The 17,984-nt window shown below is 30.7% G+C and overlaps 2 protein-coding genes across 4 annotated transcripts in view; one reads left to right on the top strand and one right to left on the bottom strand.

Annotated features, from left to right (window-relative positions):
• Positions 1 to 77: 77 nt before the first annotated feature.
• LOC130665733 (set1/Ash2 histone methyltransferase complex subunit ASH2) lies at positions 78 to 8,830 on the bottom strand. Of its 3 annotated transcripts, none has more exons than XM_057466275.1 (10): positions 8,677 to 8,830; positions 8,368 to 8,532; positions 8,104 to 8,282; positions 6,152 to 6,324; positions 5,884 to 6,058; positions 3,790 to 3,998; positions 2,968 to 3,290; positions 2,619 to 2,754; positions 382 to 633; positions 78 to 302 (listed from the first exon to the last, which is right to left on the bottom strand). In XM_057466275.1, the coding sequence occupies exons 1-10, from the start codon at positions 8,700 to 8,702 to the stop codon at positions 198 to 200; spliced, it is 1,743 nt and encodes a 580-aa protein (XP_057322258.1). In that variant the 5' UTR covers positions 8,703 to 8,830; the 3' UTR covers positions 78 to 197. The 3 variants fall into 3 exon arrangements, with proteins under 3 accessions (XP_057322258.1, XP_057322259.1, XP_057322260.1); XM_057466276.1 differs by having other exon boundaries at positions 8,595 to 8,736; XM_057466277.1 differs by lacking the exons at positions 5,884 to 6,058; positions 6,152 to 6,324; positions 8,104 to 8,282; positions 8,368 to 8,532; positions 8,677 to 8,830 and adding an exon at positions 5,605 to 5,783.
• Positions 8,831 to 15,634: 6,804 nt separating this feature from the next.
• Positions 15,635 to 17,984, top strand: part of LOC130665736 (calcium-activated potassium channel slowpoke) — a 138,574-nt gene continuing 136,224 nt past the window's right edge. Inside the window, 1 exon segment of the mRNA XM_057466282.1 lies at positions 15,635 to 17,762. Within this exon segment, the coding sequence (XP_057322265.1) occupies positions 17,460 to 17,762 (303 nt within the window). The 5' untranslated portion in view covers positions 15,635 to 17,459.

The raw sequence follows: 17,984 nt of genomic DNA, 5'->3' as shown, positions 1-17,984 counted from the left end.
TGAATATCTTATTAATTTTTTTTTCATTGGAATTTACTGTGTGTTGTAAAAATTTAATTATACGCCGATTATACTTATTGATACTTTATTTAATATTGTAATTACACGTTCATTATGTTGTTATTACTCTTTCTCCACATACTTACACTAACAATAATGCAAAAAATAATATAATAGAACTGAAAAAATCATTAATGTCATAATGTAAATGTATCTAATCTTAACTTTCCATCGTTTTCATTCAAATAAAGTATATCAGCCATTGATTGTTCAATCATTGTTTCTTCAGCTTTGTCATACATCTGAAAATTCAAAGTAATTATACATTGATATAATTTTGACAAAAAAATTAAATAAATAAAATAAATGTAAAGTATTTACTCCTCTAAAATTAATATCTTGAGGTGGATATTTAAAATTAGGACCAAAATTTACAGACACTGTTGCATTTTTGTGTATTGATATAGTCGGATAATAAGCTCCTCTGCATATGTCGATAAAAGCATCTCCTTGACATTCACCATTTTTATAAAAAACAATTTTACTGCCTTCAAGTGGTTTAAGTGCTTTCAGTGCTTCTGGCACTTGATCTTTCTCTTCATAATACAAATGACTTTTGAATTTCACAAGAGGCTGAATGAAACAAAATTTTTTATTAGAAATATATAAACAAAATTTAATTCTTCAGAAATAAAAAATAAAAACAACAGTTTTTGTCTATTTATCAATATATAGTAGGGGGAAGCGTGGTCGTTTTGTCTAATGGGTCATCTCGGTCACCAGCGTTTTTTAAATTTAACCGTATAATGAATTTTGAATTTTATTTTATTCTTTAATTCTCATTAATTTTAACTAAATTTGATATTGAGAAAACTTGAAGTAAAACGTCCACTTATAAAAAAAAATATTCGTAATAAAATATAATGATGTCTGATTTAATAGTCGGTGTCATTTCCACGAAGTTTTTGATAAATTGTATGTTAAGAGAAAAAAAATAATTAATTTCTAAACGATCGATCATTATTTGCACTCCTATTTTCCTTCGAAGGTGTGTACAATGCTATTAATACAGACAACGTTTTGATTCAAGGGGGGAAGCTGGTCTGAGAAATAAAAAAAAGAGGATATTTTAGTGATTTTTTTTTTCATCGTACCTTCTTTATTAAAATTTTTAAAATTTGTGACATTATTAAGCAACTTTCCAAGAATATTCTGCTAAATTTTCATAAAAAAATATTTCAAAATGAGCCAGTGGTAGTGGGGAGAACCAAATCACTTAAAAAAAAGTATCCATGCCGTAGGCAGGATAACTCAGGACTGCCTTATCTGAAATAAAAAAACCAAAAAGACTTCTTTAGTACATAAGTTTATCTTGGATTTGAACGAAGGAATAAACAAAATATTCATTTTTGAATTTTTGGTAAAGGTGCAATCAAAAAACTCTGACTTTTCCCAAAAATTGCTCCTTTTGTTTTATTAAAAAATAAGTAGTTATTAAAAAAAAAATCCTTCGTTCAAATCCAAAATAAACTTATGTACTACAGAATTTTTTTTTGGTTTTTTGATTTCAAACAAAGCAGTCATGAGCTATCCTGCCTACGGCATGGAGACTTTTTTGGAGTCGACTTGTCTCTCCCCACTACCACTGGCTTATTTTCCAATATTTTTTTATGAAAATTTAGCAGAATATTTTTGGAATGTTGCTTAATAATGTCACAAATTAAAAAAATTTTCATAATGAAGGTACTCTGAAAAAAAAATCACAAAAATATCCTCTTTTTTTGCATCTCAGACCAGCTTCCCCCCTTAAGTGACAAACTATTTTCAAGTCTGCAAATGACACCAATTAATTATATAAATGTAACAACTAATTTCTACAAAAATAATTTATATCAGAATTCAAAATCTGTCATATTTTTTTAAGCGACAAATTAATTTATTTTTAAACGAAAACTCGGTCGGCGTTATCAGTACAAATACTCCGATAAAACTGTATAGTATGTATATTACGGTGTATAAAGAAAATCGACTAATTTTTTTTTCCTTCATTATATCGAAAATATTATTGGAAATGACGAAAAAAAATACTGTGAAAGTTTGAGCTCTTAATATTAATATTAACAGCTGCCGCATCGCAATTTTCTATTTCCCGTTTAAATAACATGGGAAAATTTATTTTTTAAGCTTTGGAATTTTGTAGCTCACGGTGGGATCAATACTTTTGAAAGTTCAAGATATATTCTTATGGGAAATTTGACGCTCTACAAAAAAGGTCTCTTATAATTTTTCGATATTTTTATTTCTTCAAAAGTTATTCAAAGTTAAAGTTAGATTGACGATAAATTTTTACATTTTTTAAATTTTTTGACGCAACCATCAACTTTATCGGAAAATTTTATAGGACATTTTTTGTAGAGCATTTTATTTCCTATAACTTATCTCAGAGAAAGATTTCGATATTTCTCACAAGTCATAAGTTATTTGCAATTAACTGAAAATTTTCTTAAATAATCTAAATTTTGTTGCTTAAAATTAATTATGTTTATTTTTCAGTTAATTGCAAATAACTTACGACTTGTGAGAAATATCGTATATAAACCATATAAAGTAATACTTACTCTGTCTTTATAGGGATTAGGTATGTGAGAAGTATCATATGTGTCTGGTAAAATAATTAAAAAACCTAAAGTATCTCCTTCCCCATATCCAGAACTGTAGTGTTTTCCCCGGCTTTCATAAAATTTTGTGCCTTTTCTGTAGGAAAAGAAAAAAAAATTATAGTTCTTCTCAACACAATATTATAGTAAAACATTGTCGTAGCAAGTACTCGAATATGTAGTAAAATAACTTCAACTACAGCTGCTGTTGTAGCAACCTCAATTTTTTTTCCGTGTAAAAGTGCAAATTATTGACACTATGATAAGTATTTTAGACATCATAGTTTATTTTTATTATTTTTAAAAATACCTTGACCTCCAAGAGTAACCAAATTTATCATATCCTAGAGGAGCTTGTAAATTAGCATACTCTTGTCCCCAGCCTAATCTTGTAGCAGATCCTTCAGGCATTTCTTCAATAGTAGCTTCCCAATACCAAGTACCACGACTAACGGAATGTGTACTTCGTACCATACAGTAACCCTTATCTCCAGTTGCAGCCAGACGATCTTCAGAAATTTTCATTTGCGGAGCACGGTCATGAAGAGCCAACAAAACAATACTGGGACTTAGAGCTCGATAAAGCCATCCAGGAATTGGTTTCCCAGCCCAATCACTACTTTCATCGAATTCCTATAAAATTATATTAAATGTACAAAAATTTTTGTGTAAAAATAGCTCCCGAGAACTCTACATGATCGTGTGATGTGAAAAATCCTCGGTGTAAATTATCTATCGGTGTAATTTTAACACCATGTAATCTACTTTTCTTACACCATTCCGTGTTACTCGTTATAATTTTGATCAACGAGCAGCAAATGATCATTAAATATATTTAACTGCTTAATCAACAACTACATTAATTTTTTGTGAGTGAATTCAATGTTACAATAGAAAGAAACCGAGAAAAAATAATGGTGGTTAAGTCCGGGAATCGAACCCAGGTCTTTTGATATCGCGATATATTAATTTAGACAATAGTTACAACCAGTGCAGCCAGATCATGCGATATTTTTACCCCTTCCCGTGGTGAAATAGCATGGAGTGTAATGAGAGGAGGGGGTAAAAACATCGCATGATCTGGCTGCACTGGTTACAACTTAATTAAATAATTATTTCTTAAAGTAATTACTTGTCGGAAAGGAGCGTGGGGATCTGGTTCAGCTAAGATATATCTGTATCCATCTTTGTTGAAAGGGTGTTCTAGTGGGTATCCATGGGCGGGTAGTTTTGGTGTAGATAAATCAGAACCACGTCCTTTTTTTCCTGGACCAGCTCCTGTACCTTCTCCCGGAAACTTACGTTTTGCATTACGACCACGTATTCCAGGGTTTACTGGCGCTGAAAGTTATGATTTGTTACTATTTACTATCTATGCATTAATAATGGCGCGTATTCATAAAAACTATCAACTAAATTCATTTTCTCGTCTCCGGGCGGAAAGCGTCAACTTTCATCCCACTGTGCAAAACGAAGTTGCCGCTTTCCGCCTCCGTCGAGGAGAAAAATAGTATATTACACACCTAGGGTAGTAAATAAGAAAGACTCAGATCACATGTTTGTTGACAATTACATGTGATCTGAGACATTTCTTACTTTACTGCTCTAGGTATGTAATATACTATTATTCAATTTCAGTATATTACACACCAAGGAAGGAAAGTAGGACATTCTAACCCGCGTGTATAATTGCGTACCCGGACCGAATATGAGGGTGACAAACACACGGATTGGAACGTCCTACTTTCCTCTATGATATGTTTATGATTTTTTACCAGAGCTACACCTGAAAGTTTAAATTTCTGTCCTGTTTAGAGAGAAGAAAGTCGTTCTTTCCCTTTATGAGAAAACTAATGATAAAAATTAGCGCATGCGCGATTCTTCCCGCAAACAGAGGTAAAAATTAAAATCTTCAGGTGTAGATCTGGTGGAAAATAAGCAGTATAATTCTTAAATGTACCTGAAGATCGGAACGTTTTTCGCGCAACGAAAATGAAAAAAATTCACGGGCATTCTAATCCGCGTGTATAATTGCGTACCCGGGGCGAAGGCGAGGGTGGAAAATACGCGGATCGGGACGCACACCTTCATCGGTGGTGTGTATAGAGTCCGCAAAAGAACGGGCTTTTCTTCCACTATTTGACAATGATGAAGTCAATGCCTGTGCACTAACGCACATGTGCAGTAAAGACTCAATTGTAGAAAAATGGTGGGAGAAAAGCCCATTCTTTTGCAGACTCAACTATGTACAGTAGGACCTCGTTATAAGACTATTACTTTCTCTCTCTAACTATCGCGATACCTGGTTTATAAAAAAGACAGCAATATAGTCTTAAAACGGGGTCCAACAGTACAATTTTTCACCAGATCTACACCTGAAAGTTTAAATTTTGGCCTCTGTTTGAGGGAAGAATGGCGCATGCGCTAATTTTTATCATTTATTTTCTCATAAAAGGAAAGAACGACTTTCTTCCCTCTAAACATGGCAGATGTAAACTTTCAGCGCAGGTATGGTAAAAATTATCTTTTGGAATTCTCATTTTAATGACTGCTCGCTTTTTTTTGAAATGTCATTTTCATAAATTTTTTAAAATTCAATTTCTCAATCAATGAAAAAAATTGATTTCTGTATTAGAATAAGAAGTGTCTTTTCCTTCCGGGTGAGGTCGAATAGATTATATATAAATATAGTTTTTATTAAATATCGATCAAGAATTTTATCATCAGTATTACATAATTTCTGAGTAAAAACTAAAGGTGAATAATTATTGCAACATTTAAGATCATTCAAAAAAATATCCATTAATTAAATCTTTCAAAATGATTATTTGTAAAGACGATACAGCCACCTAGATACTTATTTTACTTAAATTAGTATTGAAAATTTAATATAATTTATTAATAACTTTTTTTAATAGAAGATATTAAGGCAATCAGAGTTACGTACCGTCTTTGTACATGACTTAATACATTATGAATAGATCTTAAAATATTAGTCATCTCTATAGCATATTATAATTTTCTATTAATACACATGCATATATATATACACATATAAGTAATATAAGTATTGACTGATAAGATAGCCGACTATTTATTTGTATTGAAAAAAAACTAATGAACTTGTGCCGTGAAAAGTTATTGTTATACCAAAGATCCGGTAAACTAATTTTATCTATAGTATAATGATAATTTTTATATTATTGAGCAATTCTTGGCTGCTTACCAATGTGTTGTATTCCCATCTCGGTAATCTTGATCTGTCCGCCTTTAATCATCGCCTCGTAGTTTGGTTTGATTAATACTAAATCCGGCGTTGTTAACCCGAATAATTGCCCGTCTGTATTATTTTCATCCATTGTAAAAAGGGTACCAACATCTTTTAATAATGTTTTGTGAATCTAATAACACAAAATTTAAATAAAGATATTATTTAATTATTCAATTAAAAAGGTATTGTTTTTTGTGATATTGAATAAGTATAATACACATACTGTTCCATGCCAGGATTGTGTTACACGTCGTGACATTGTTGTCATACTTTCCCAATGACACTCGATAAATGGTATTATATCTCTGTCTTTATGAAATAGCATTCTTTGTTCAGGATCTTTTTGAGCAAGCTGTGAGAGATTTGCTATTGCTGTCACACACATTTGAGGAAATTCTAAAAGAAAAATGAATAAATATAAAATTTTTATAGTTATCATTTTTTACACAAAAAAAACCCTGGGGGCCAACCCCCCAACGAGTTATGCAATAAAAATTTTTCGTGTAAATTGTAAACTAGTCGACCGATCGACTTCAAAATCTAATAAATTTCAATTTCAAGTCTTGGTGAGCACTTTTGATTGCCGCCAATCGATTGATTCGTTCCAAAAATATCATCAGACAAAAAAAGTTTACACACACACACGGATGTCCATCCGGAAATAGTCAGAATAGCTTCCTAGGATCTCAAAACGATGAGATCTGATGAAAACTCGATTTTCGAAACCAATAACTTCCCTTTTTCAAAATTTACAATCTTCATGGCGGGAAGTTAAAAATTTCAATATTTACACGGAAAAAATGAACTATACAAATTGAGAAACAATAAATAATATAATGATAAAGTGATCAGTAAATGCTATCATTCTAAATAGTAATTCTTTTATCTATAATGAACCCTCATCGTTTGAACATCGGTCGTTTGTGTCCAAATATTCTACTGTAAACAGCCTACATACATCCGAATTTTGATTAAAATGTTTAATGAAAAAGGAATTTTCGGAACTGGCAACAACTCTATCGCATAGTTAGGAGTCCAAAGAAGATATATACGAATTTATTCAGATTTTTCCGTACAGAATAACATAGTTGAATAAGCAGTGGCTGCTAATGACCCATCCCTGTTTAAAAATATTGATTGAAAAGAATTAAAAGTGATGAAATTCGAATTCTTTTCAATAATTTCAATTTTTTTGTTTGTATATATAGATATGCAGTGTGCATGGAGTGACCGCTTCTTAATTCTTTTCAATCAATATTTTTAATCAGGGATATTCAACGATTACTGTCCAAAAATTCCCATAGAATCCAATCAAATGCGACAAAAACCGCATAGAAACCAATACAATTATAGGATTCTATGCGGTTTTTATCGCAGTTGAGTGGATTCTATGGAAATTTTTGGATAGGTTTTACGGGTGCTAAAAACAGCGCCACCGGATTAGGGTTAAAACGTAAATAATTATAAAATAAACATTGAAATTTATTGCTTGTGCAGGAAAAATTGATATTTAAACTTTAAAAACCGTAACTTGAACTTAAAAAAATATTATTCGAAATGTTAAAATTCCCTATGTTGACACCCAGGTTCCGGGTTATAATTTCAAACACTAATTTTTAAAGTATATATCATATAAAATAATTATATTAGTCAGCATAATTATAATTTTGAATTTATATAGTCGAATTTGGGAATCAATAACGAATTTTTAATAAAAATACTTTAATTTTAAGACTTATTTTGTAATTAAAAATTTTTTTCCCATTTTTTACTTTAGAATGTCTACAATGTGATTAGCAATTAAAAAAAAATTATACGCCCTTTTAGTTCTAAATTTTGTGACTAAAACCAAAGAACGTATAAAAATATAAATCTTTTTAAAATTAGTGACTTGACATGTCTCAATATTTGATTAAAATGAGTGTGAATGTAACAGATATGAAAAAAGTTTTAAATTATAAACAAACATATCAAAAATTCAAAAATATAAAAATAAAAAAAAATACACATACCGATTTTTAAATTATATATATGCGCATTTATGTATTTTTATTCTATTTACATTTTGTTCCTTTATTTCAAAAGTATATAAATTGTCTCATATCTGCCACATTCAAAATCATTTGATTAAAAAGTTTAAAAAATATTTAAGTGACAGTGATACTTATTACTTACGTGCTTGAATTTTTTTAAAACTTTCAAGTCCACTTGATGAACAATTCTTGCACATGAACACATAATTCATCATAAATGGTACCAGTTTTCCTAATTGATAGCCAACGCAAGATTCATGGAACCATTTTGAACAACCGGCACATAAAAGTTCAGCGATATTGAGATTTCGATCTTTTCCGCTAGAAAAAATAGTGTTCATTAAATAATGAAATATTGCAGCAACAATTAACTTTAAAAAAAAAAAATAGAAAATCGTAATATTACCAGTAGCAATTGGGGTTGTCGTTGGCATTCCCATTACTAGTAAGTCTATTTGCTTTATCATTATTTTCTTCAATTTTTAATTTCATTTTATCAGAATCTTCTGAAACTTCTTGTAATTTTTCATTAGAAATAACCGGAACAATTTCGTCCAATTTTTCTGTCATGCTGCAAACAATAAAAACTTACTGTTAGAAATTAATGACTAAATTACAAAATCTAGAACTAACCTCTCAGGCATTATTTATATGACAAATGTTTATTTTACTCAACAAATTCTAATTGCGCTACAGTATTAAATAATTAACTTACGAATTAATTTTTTCATCAGACATCATGTTTATAAATTAATTTCTTATTGTTTGTTTGGATCTCAAGTATCTTTTTGTTATGAGTTTATAAATTTATTTCTTTTTTATCGATCAACTCGCGTACAATCATTTCCAGCAGATGGCGTGTGAGGTATTTTTTAATTTTTGCTTTAGATGTATTCTGAAAATTCAAAATACTTTATTCATATATATATGAGGGATCATGTGAAACTGAAGTCAGCCGACGTCAAAAAATTTTTGAATTCTTTTAAAAACGATAAATTATAAAAAAAAAATATTTGAAAAAATTGTACCTATAGTCTTTTTAATTTTCTACATGTGCATATTTTTATCTTTATTTATTTTTTAAATTAAACTGTTGAAAAGAAAATTCAAAAATTGTTAATTGTCTGCTAATTTTAAGACCATAGGGATGGTATGAGAAATTTGAATTTAAATGTTACCTGTTATAAAAAAATTCTATTTTTTACTATTATAGTATTTTTTACATCTTATGTATTTATGAGGGGGGGGGGGGGGGGCAAAACCGGGTACTTAAGGGAATAAGTTTTTGAGGACGCAAATACGTTGAATCTTTTTTTTTTTTTTTTTTTAATGATAAGTGACCCCTCTGTCGGCTAGGCCCCCCTTCATCGGGCACTACGTCGAAAAATCGATATATTTTCATCGCAAGTACGGATTCATGTGTGAATAGTTTTTCAAAAAAAGTAAAATTAATCTAGTTTAGATTAAACGTACTTTGATTATTGTAAAAATTCATTTTATAATTAAAAAAAAAATAGTGGTGCGTCAGATGTGATTTCTGGTGATTTCTAAGATTTCTTATCAGGTAGGTTAAGGTTTTTTGATTTTTCAATAACTGATTACTAATTAAAAATAATAATAAAAGTCCGATTTTTTGTTGTAATCTTATTAACTCGTTTCATAGCAATTTTAGGAGTTAAAAATGTAATAATTTTTGCCTAATTTATATTAAAAATAGGGTGGCTGAGAATAGATACAAGACAAATTCCTCTGTATGCATTATCGGCCACTTTACTTTTATTTTTTTTGAGGTTATTAGTATTTACATGCAAAACATTTAATTTATATTATTGTCAAAATAAATAAACAAAGTGATTGAGTTACATTTCAAAATAAATATAAATATTTAGAATATATATAAATAAATTATATACATCCGAGCAGCTAAAATTTTATCTATAAGGTGGCCGATAGAGGGGACATCAGGAATTGAAGTTATTTTCATTTATTGTTTAATTTCTAGTAAATAATTTTACATATATTTTTTTTTTTATTTTAATTTAAATGTATAAGCTTCGAGGTTCTATTATTGTTTTATACATGAATTGGTGTTTTATATTTTAATTCTTAATTCGAAAAAAAATTACACTTAACTGGCCAATAGAGGGGTCACTTACATTATTCAAAGGAAAAAGAAAAAAATTTTCTGTTGCTGTTAAAAAAAAAATTCTTTTTTGCGGGCAAAATGGGTCACCTTCTAAAAAAGGCGAAAAAAAATTTTCTGGATATTAAATGAATTTGATAAAATTAAATTTTTTTTACAAGTAATTTACATTAAAAAAAATTAAATTTTTATAATTTAAATTATAAAAATCATGCAATATAAAATTCACAGTAATGATAATCATTTAACAAAGTATTTTCATTGATTTATAAACAGCAATAATTAAATAATAATTATCGTTGTCATAAAATTTTTAAATAATTCGAATATCATTTTTCATAAAGGGTGTAACTGAGCTTATTTATATGGGCACCCATTGACATCTATACCCTTACTGTCCGGTCAAGAAAATTAAATTAGTAAAAATCTGGGTGACCCACATAGGGACGGATCATTGTAATCATTGTTCTAAATGATAAAATTAAATTTTAATAAGTTCAGTCATCGATATGCATCAAGTACTTAAGAAAAATTTTGATAAGAACCTCTTGAAATTTAAAGTTTCAAATAAACAAAATTGAAATGTAAACAAACTCATATATAAGAGACGGTAGCTTTCGCGCCAAGCTAATAGACGCGAACTTGGCGCGAGCCGCTAAATATTGGCTCTTAATCTAATAACGTATTCAGAAAACACTCTGGAGATTGATAAGTATCTAACCAGATGGTTAGTGAATGAAAAGCCACGTGGTTTAATTAAAACTAGAGGAATGAAAGAATACCAGATACTGCATTTGCCTTCTCTACAGAGTTTATTAACGCATTATGGTACTCGAGTTGTCCCTCTGGTTCAACTAGATAATATTTGTGAACGTATAAATTGCATTTTTCTCTTCCAGAGTAAATTTCTGAACATGCCCTGAGTTAGAGAAATGTAACAAGAATAATTACTACCAATAAATTAAATTAATATTTTAAATTGATTACTACTTAGTAGCAGTTTTACGAAATTTTAAGGAACTTTGTAAAGATTTATAGAATTCTATTGAGTTTATGACATAAAATTTTATAAAATTATATAAAATATTACAGAATTCTGAACTATTTCCTTAAATTTTATGAAATTTTAAAAAAAGATTTTTTCCCGGGAATAGTTAATTAATATTTTAAAAACTTTTTTTGTTATTAATTAAAATGAGGTTTTATATTGATTGAAGAAAACAAAAGCTGACTCATATCCTCTTCAAAATATGGATTTTAAGACAGCCATTGATTTTCAGTCGCAATAATACGCATATTTACCCTAGTTATGTAAAAGTTGTTTGTAAAACATTATGATTACTAGGTCTTTTCAGCCCATGCAAGCATTTTATAAACGCTGAATATTTCTGACATAAAATTATGACGATACATATAAAGTTTCTATATATAATATACGCTTGTACACGTAAAAAATGGGCTTAAGAAATTTATGAATTTTTATTATGCTGTCAACCAAACTTGAAACAGGAAGTTGAGTCGCCAAAAAATTCTTATGCTGCACTACAAAAAATATTGTACACTTAAAACTCACTGATAAATTGTAATAAAATTATTTGTCTATAAATTAGAAGTTATCGTAGAGAATACAAAATTTTTCGAGGCTTATTATAATAATTACAGTGCAGCATAATAATTTCTTGACGACCCAACTTCCTGTTTCAAGTTTGGCTGACAGCATAATAAAAATTCGTATGTTTCTTGTCTCCATTTTCCGTGTATACTAAATTTTTAATAGCATTCCCACACTTTTTATGGCAACAAAAAATAAGAAAGAGCTGAGTTGGATAAGAAGAAGATCTTCTCGATGAATAGATTATAAGTAAATTGCAAAAAAAGAAAAAAATGGATACTTCAAATTGCAATTTCCTTGGGTATCGAACCCAAGAATATACCAATTGGGGTCGCACCAGGTGTTTTTCGCTTAAAAAAAAAGTTTGTTTATTAATCCATTTACGAAAGAATTTGTGGTGCAAAAAATTTGTTCTCGCCCCGAAAAATTTTCGTTTCCAATTCATAATGCAAAAAATTTCTTGGGAAGTAAAAATTTTTCGCGCCAAAAAATCTTTTTTTTCTGTGTAAAAAGTTTTTACACATGAAACATTTTTACCCTTATTGGTTTCAATAAATGATAGAAAAAAAAATAGATATTTACATATATGTAAGATATATATAATGATGAAAAATATAAGATAGGGGGAGGGGGGGCAAAGCGGGGTACTTAAGGAAATACTAAGATTTCGAGGACTCAAATACGCTAAATCTTTTTGTTTTTAATGATATTCAAAGTAAATAAACAAAAATTTCAGTTGTCGTTTAAACAAACTAGTTATCACTTTTGCGGGCAAAATGGGGTGCCCCCTAGAACTGGTGAAAAAAAAAATTTCTGCATATTAAATAAAATTGATTAAATTAAATTTTTTGTAAGTAATTTACATAAGGAAAAATTAGATTTTATACAATTATTGAATGCAAAGAAAGAAAAAAAAATTTTTTTTGGTTTTCATCATAAAACAAAAGCTATTAACATTTTTCGATTGACACTCGATTTTTGAAAAAGTTTAACAAAAAATATTCAAAATGATGCTCAATTATATTTACAAAAGTGATTTTGGAATGTTCAAAAAACATTTAAAAAATAAACTTTTTTAAATGTTCATGTTTAGATGTTCATGATCTTAAGAGTCTTCGCTTAGCTAAGGGTACTTCTTATAATCAAGCCAATGGTAGTCTCTGCGATCTAGATATATGATATACGTCTGTTGAGTACACTGAATAAAAGTTTATTAGCTTACCCTGATTGTCAGAGAGTATTTTTTCCATCACAGCGATATCTATCGATGCGATAAATCGTAGTGATATTAAAGTCTAGGATTTTACTCCTCTGATATCAAAAATCATGAAATACTCAGACGATAAATACTTGTGATTAACTCGACGTAAAAACACGTAAAATAACTGTGTGACTTTTGGTTTATGAAATATTCATCTCGTAAATTGAAAGCGTGATTTCATGTTTGATAGCTTTTAACTTTACGAGAAACGATCAAGTAGAAATTTTTGACTATTCAGTTTAAAAAAAGATAATCAATGAAGACGTGTCTTATCGATAAAATATTTTTACTCCGTGGGTGTTATTATTTCCTGACATGTAAACATGTTTTTTAGTTGGCTCTTACAGCTAATGGAGATAAAAAGTGCACAGTCGTGTGTTTTTTTTTCTTCTTAATATCAGAATTCCTAATGAAATTAATAAATTGATTTTTTTACAATAAAAAATTAAGAAATTTCACATGAGATAAGTTCACTCTGGGTCTTTAGTAGTTTTTATCCGTTTTCCTTTCGAGCCAAAACTTTAAACCCAAAATATATAATTAAAGATACCGGCTTGATGCATTATTTTAATTATCTACGCTTTTATTTTCCGAAAATTTTTATTTGACGAAGAGAAAATCGTGAGCAAAGTTTTCATTTACTGTACAAATACAACGCTGACAGAAAAACAAGTATTTTTTGTCTCAGTGAATAAAGATAGTACTGTGCGTCCACTCAAGAGTAATAGAGAAAAAAGTAAAGAACTCTCTCAATCACAATTTGCTCGGAGAAAATTAAGGAGCCGGAAATATTGTCGGAAGGAAAGAAAAATGCATTTCTTTGCAAACATGTGAGTATTGATGAGCTCAAAAATGGTGGCATGAACATGATTTTTATTTTAAACTTCGAAAATCCATGATTGGAATAACTAGACGTCAAATGCTTTTTAATTTTATCGATCTAAACAAAACCATTCATGAGTTTGAAGAGTTCAAAAAAACTAAAGGCTTCCGAGCTCGAAGAATTCAAAAACCTCGAATATACAATAATATTTTTGAACCTCTCAAAAACGGAAACTATGGAAAGTTTTGGGGCTGGCCTACAAAATCAACCGTTTGCCAGATTTTTTTTGGTCAAAACATTTCTAAAATGATTCGCAACCCGGGTCAAAAATAAAACTTGATTTAGACTTGGCTTAACAAATCGAAATTTGAAGCCGTTTTTCACAAGACAAACTCGACTTTTTTTTACGGAGATATAAAATACATTGAGTTTCGCCTTGGTTTAGACTTGCACGGCTTACTTAGTCACGATTTAAGACGAAAAAGTTTAAATCAAGTCGAAATTGACTTGGTTTAGATTTATTCGACTTGAATTATAAGGCGAAAAAGTCAAAACTAAGGTGAAATAATTTTTATATATTAAGGCGAAAGTAAGGCGAATGATTATCGTGCTCGAAGTAAAGACGAATAAGTTCAAACTAAGATAAAAAAAAATACGAATAAGTCGAAAGTAAGATGAAAAAAGTTCACAAAGTTGAAAAAAATGCAATTTAAGTCGAAAAAGTCGAGATCTTATCGAAAAATCGTCGGCAAATCGATAACTTCAAAAGAAAATAAGGTGAAGCGAGCCTGAATCAAGTTTTATTTTTGACCCGGGAATTTTTGAAAAGTTTGTTTGTCTCTGAATTTTTGTGTGAAGCATAGACATGGAATTTTAATTAATGAATTTTTCATTAATTACCAATCAATAATAATGTCAGAAGGGAAAGTCATTGTCAAAGCGTTTCTGCGAAATTACTATTTAATTTTTGAGTTATTTTCAGATTTTTCAATTTTTCTTTCAAAATAATCTAGCTTCCAAATTACCTCTTAATCCTTCTGGTATCGTAAAATTATCATAAAAATTCTCAGGGGATTAATTTTGTCTCCCTCAAAATGGTTTTATAAAAATCTTTAGGGGGCTGATTTTACCCCACGGTCTAAACTCGCCCTCTAGCAGGAATTATGATACTCAAGGAACATTTTAATTAATTTCATAAAATTTGTTTCTTAATGTTCGTTAGGTCTCGGGGTATCAATTTTTTTTTTTGAAACATCAAATAAATGACAAAAAATGGACTTTCAGCTAAAATGTGATTCTACAATAATAATTTTTAATTAATTTTAAATATAAATGGTCAAAGTCGGCCATTTCTGTCGGTGAACTGCGCGAACTGGGCATTTAACATCGTGAACTCCTTTAAAAAGCTTTTATTTGTGCTTGGCCCCAATGTCTCTATCGATGTACGCATGCGTTAGTAATTTTTAAATTTTTTGCGCATGCCCAAATGCCCATTCAAATTTTATGTATTCCCAGGAAGTATTCATTGCCTGCTAACCTGATGGCATGAAATTTTTTTATTTAGCTCATTGTTATTTTCACGTTACATTTTTCTTATGTACGCAAGCCGGCAAATGTACAAGAGTAACAAAAAAAAAAATAATTCTGTCAGAAAATGTTAAAATGTAGTAACAGTAAAAACATTAATTAATCAATGTTATTTTTGTTGAAGACACTGTGATATCTATAAGCTCAAGATGTAACCCAGATGACAACAGTCGGAGTCTGCGCTTTGTATAAATTATTTTTGTTTGTCTCAAACTCAGTTATTTATCTTTAGTTTGTATAAAATGACATGAAAACTCACTCTAGTCATCAGTTGTAATGCGCAGAGACCTTTTTTTGGTGAAATTTTTTTTTCCACGATTATAAATTTAAAATTGTGACTTTAAAAAACGTGATAAAAAAAAATGTGTCCAATTATAGTATCGGGAATAGACGAAACTCTTTTCCTACCGCGACTATTTCTAAACTCCTATTGATTCGAGTATTCTCTGAGTATCCAAATTATAAATCGTTAGTTGGGTTAGAGAATAAAATTTAATTCCGAACATTCCGATCATTAGTTATCTCGCGGGAGACGTTCTCGTGTAATAGTTTTTGGCGATGCGCCGACGCGTAGACAGTAGATGGTGTAGTTATTAAAATCGTGGTGGGCAAATGGGTAATGAGTTTGCTCAGCGTGGAACTGAACGTGTATTGGTGGTGGGAATTACGTTTGGGCTTTTACAAGAGGGCGCTTTGGAAAGACAAGGACACCGAGGAGTCTACGTCAGGAAAAGCTCAATGCTTATTGGTCCCGGTGCATTGTTACGTATTGATTGCCGCAGAGTGTGTTAGTCGTGTAGTGGTACTATTTTCTTTTCGTCATAGTAGTCGTAGTCATCGTCATCGTCGTCGTTCGAGGGAATCACTTGATCGTCGTCGTCGTCGTAGTCGGTGACGGTTATGGCGTGCTGGCGACGAGTCAAGTCAACGTGATACAAAGCGGCTGAGTAAAATAAAAAGCTTAATAAATAATAAAAAGTTTCGTAAATTAGACTTTTTCAATTTTTTTTTGTTTATTTTTTTGTTGCAAAACGAAATTGAACAGTAGTCGAAATCGTGAATTAGTCTGCCTTAAAATCGTCAGTAATTCGTCTGTGTACTTGAAAAAAGTGTTAAAGGTTCGCTTTTGGGTTTAGGATAGCGCACACATTGGGTACACGATTACTTGATACTCGTCCACAATAAACCCTTGTTGCCGTGCTAAAGTAGTGGGAGAAAACGGCACCACCGTCGACGAGGGTGTACGTCAGTGGTGTATGTCAGCAGTGTGTCAGTCGTGCTTTGCTATTAGTGCTTAAATAAAAGTGGTGGTAGAGTTGTAGTGGTGCTGATGTTGATGGTGGTGGTGGTTGTGCTGGTTCTGTTGGTGGTGGTGACCAGTGTAAGGTTTTTTCTCTCAGATCCTACTATCCACGTTTGCGACCTCCTTTGTCCACGCGTGAAGGCCATCAGTATAGGCTCTCAGTTATCACGACATGTATCCGCGGGTGGTCTATGATCTAGTTTCTAAAATAAAAAATAAATAATATAATAATAGATAGTGCGATAGAGAATCCCGTTTATAACGAGATTCGCGTTATAAAAGGATTTTGTACGTGTTTTACTATTGAGTTATAAATTATTATTATTATTATTTATATAATTATTGGTTGAGTAAAGTGGTGCACGCAACAGTCACGACGTGGACGTACTCGTCGTCGTGATTGTCTTCGCGCATTCGTCAACTTCCGGGTCACCGCACCAGGGTAAAACGCGGCGCTGGTTATGCCTTTTGATATCATTATTATCATCAGTATCATCACTGATGACGTTATTTGATAGTTACATGACATTTACCTCGATAAATAATTATTGAGGCCTTAACAAAAAACCTTGAAATAATAGTAATAGATATAATAAGACAGTCCACCCATAGGTACGGTAATTGTCGTGGTAGTGTGGTAACAGTGGTAGTTATAATTTAACCTACCTGGAATAAATTATGAAGCATCATCGTATCAAACGTATAATAATAAGAGTGGCTGGTGATAGGGGCCGGTGAATGTGTGACCCGGGGGCAGAGATCTGCTGGAATGACGTGCGACGAGACGACCGAGCGGCCTCCGGTAGACGAATGCCTCCTGGTACGGAAATGGTGGTGCTTTATATTATCAAGCATCTTCACATTTCTCGCCGGGCTGTTGATCGTCTTGCTCTGGCGAGCATTTGCCTTCCTTTGGTGTCGCAAGGAGCCGGAATTCGCTCCAAATGACCCAAAGCAAAAAGAACAGAAGGCTGCTCGCCAGAGCAAGGAGTTCGAAGGTACCTTTATGACAGAGGCTAAAGATTGGGCTGGTGAACTTATTTCTGGACAAACTACCACCGGTCGAATCTTGGTAAGTTTATATATATATATATATATTCTTATTATTTTGTACAGTTGCTATGATATGATTCTGAAGACAAGCGTTAATGTGACAGATTTTGAAATATTAATAAATGAATCAAACAATTAAATAGATAAAAATAAGAAAAAATGCGCATACCGATTTTTAAATTTTGCAAATGTGAATTTTTTTATTTTCAGTCTATTCACATTTTGTTGATTTATTTTAAAA

The sequence above is a fragment of the Microplitis mediator genome, chromosome 3, assembly GCF_029852145.1.
Source record: "Microplitis mediator isolate UGA2020A chromosome 3, iyMicMedi2.1, whole genome shotgun sequence".
NCBI classification, from domain to species: Eukaryota; Metazoa; Arthropoda; class Insecta; order Hymenoptera; family Braconidae; genus Microplitis; species Microplitis mediator.
This window is presented reverse-complemented; position numbering and strand designations above follow the sequence as displayed.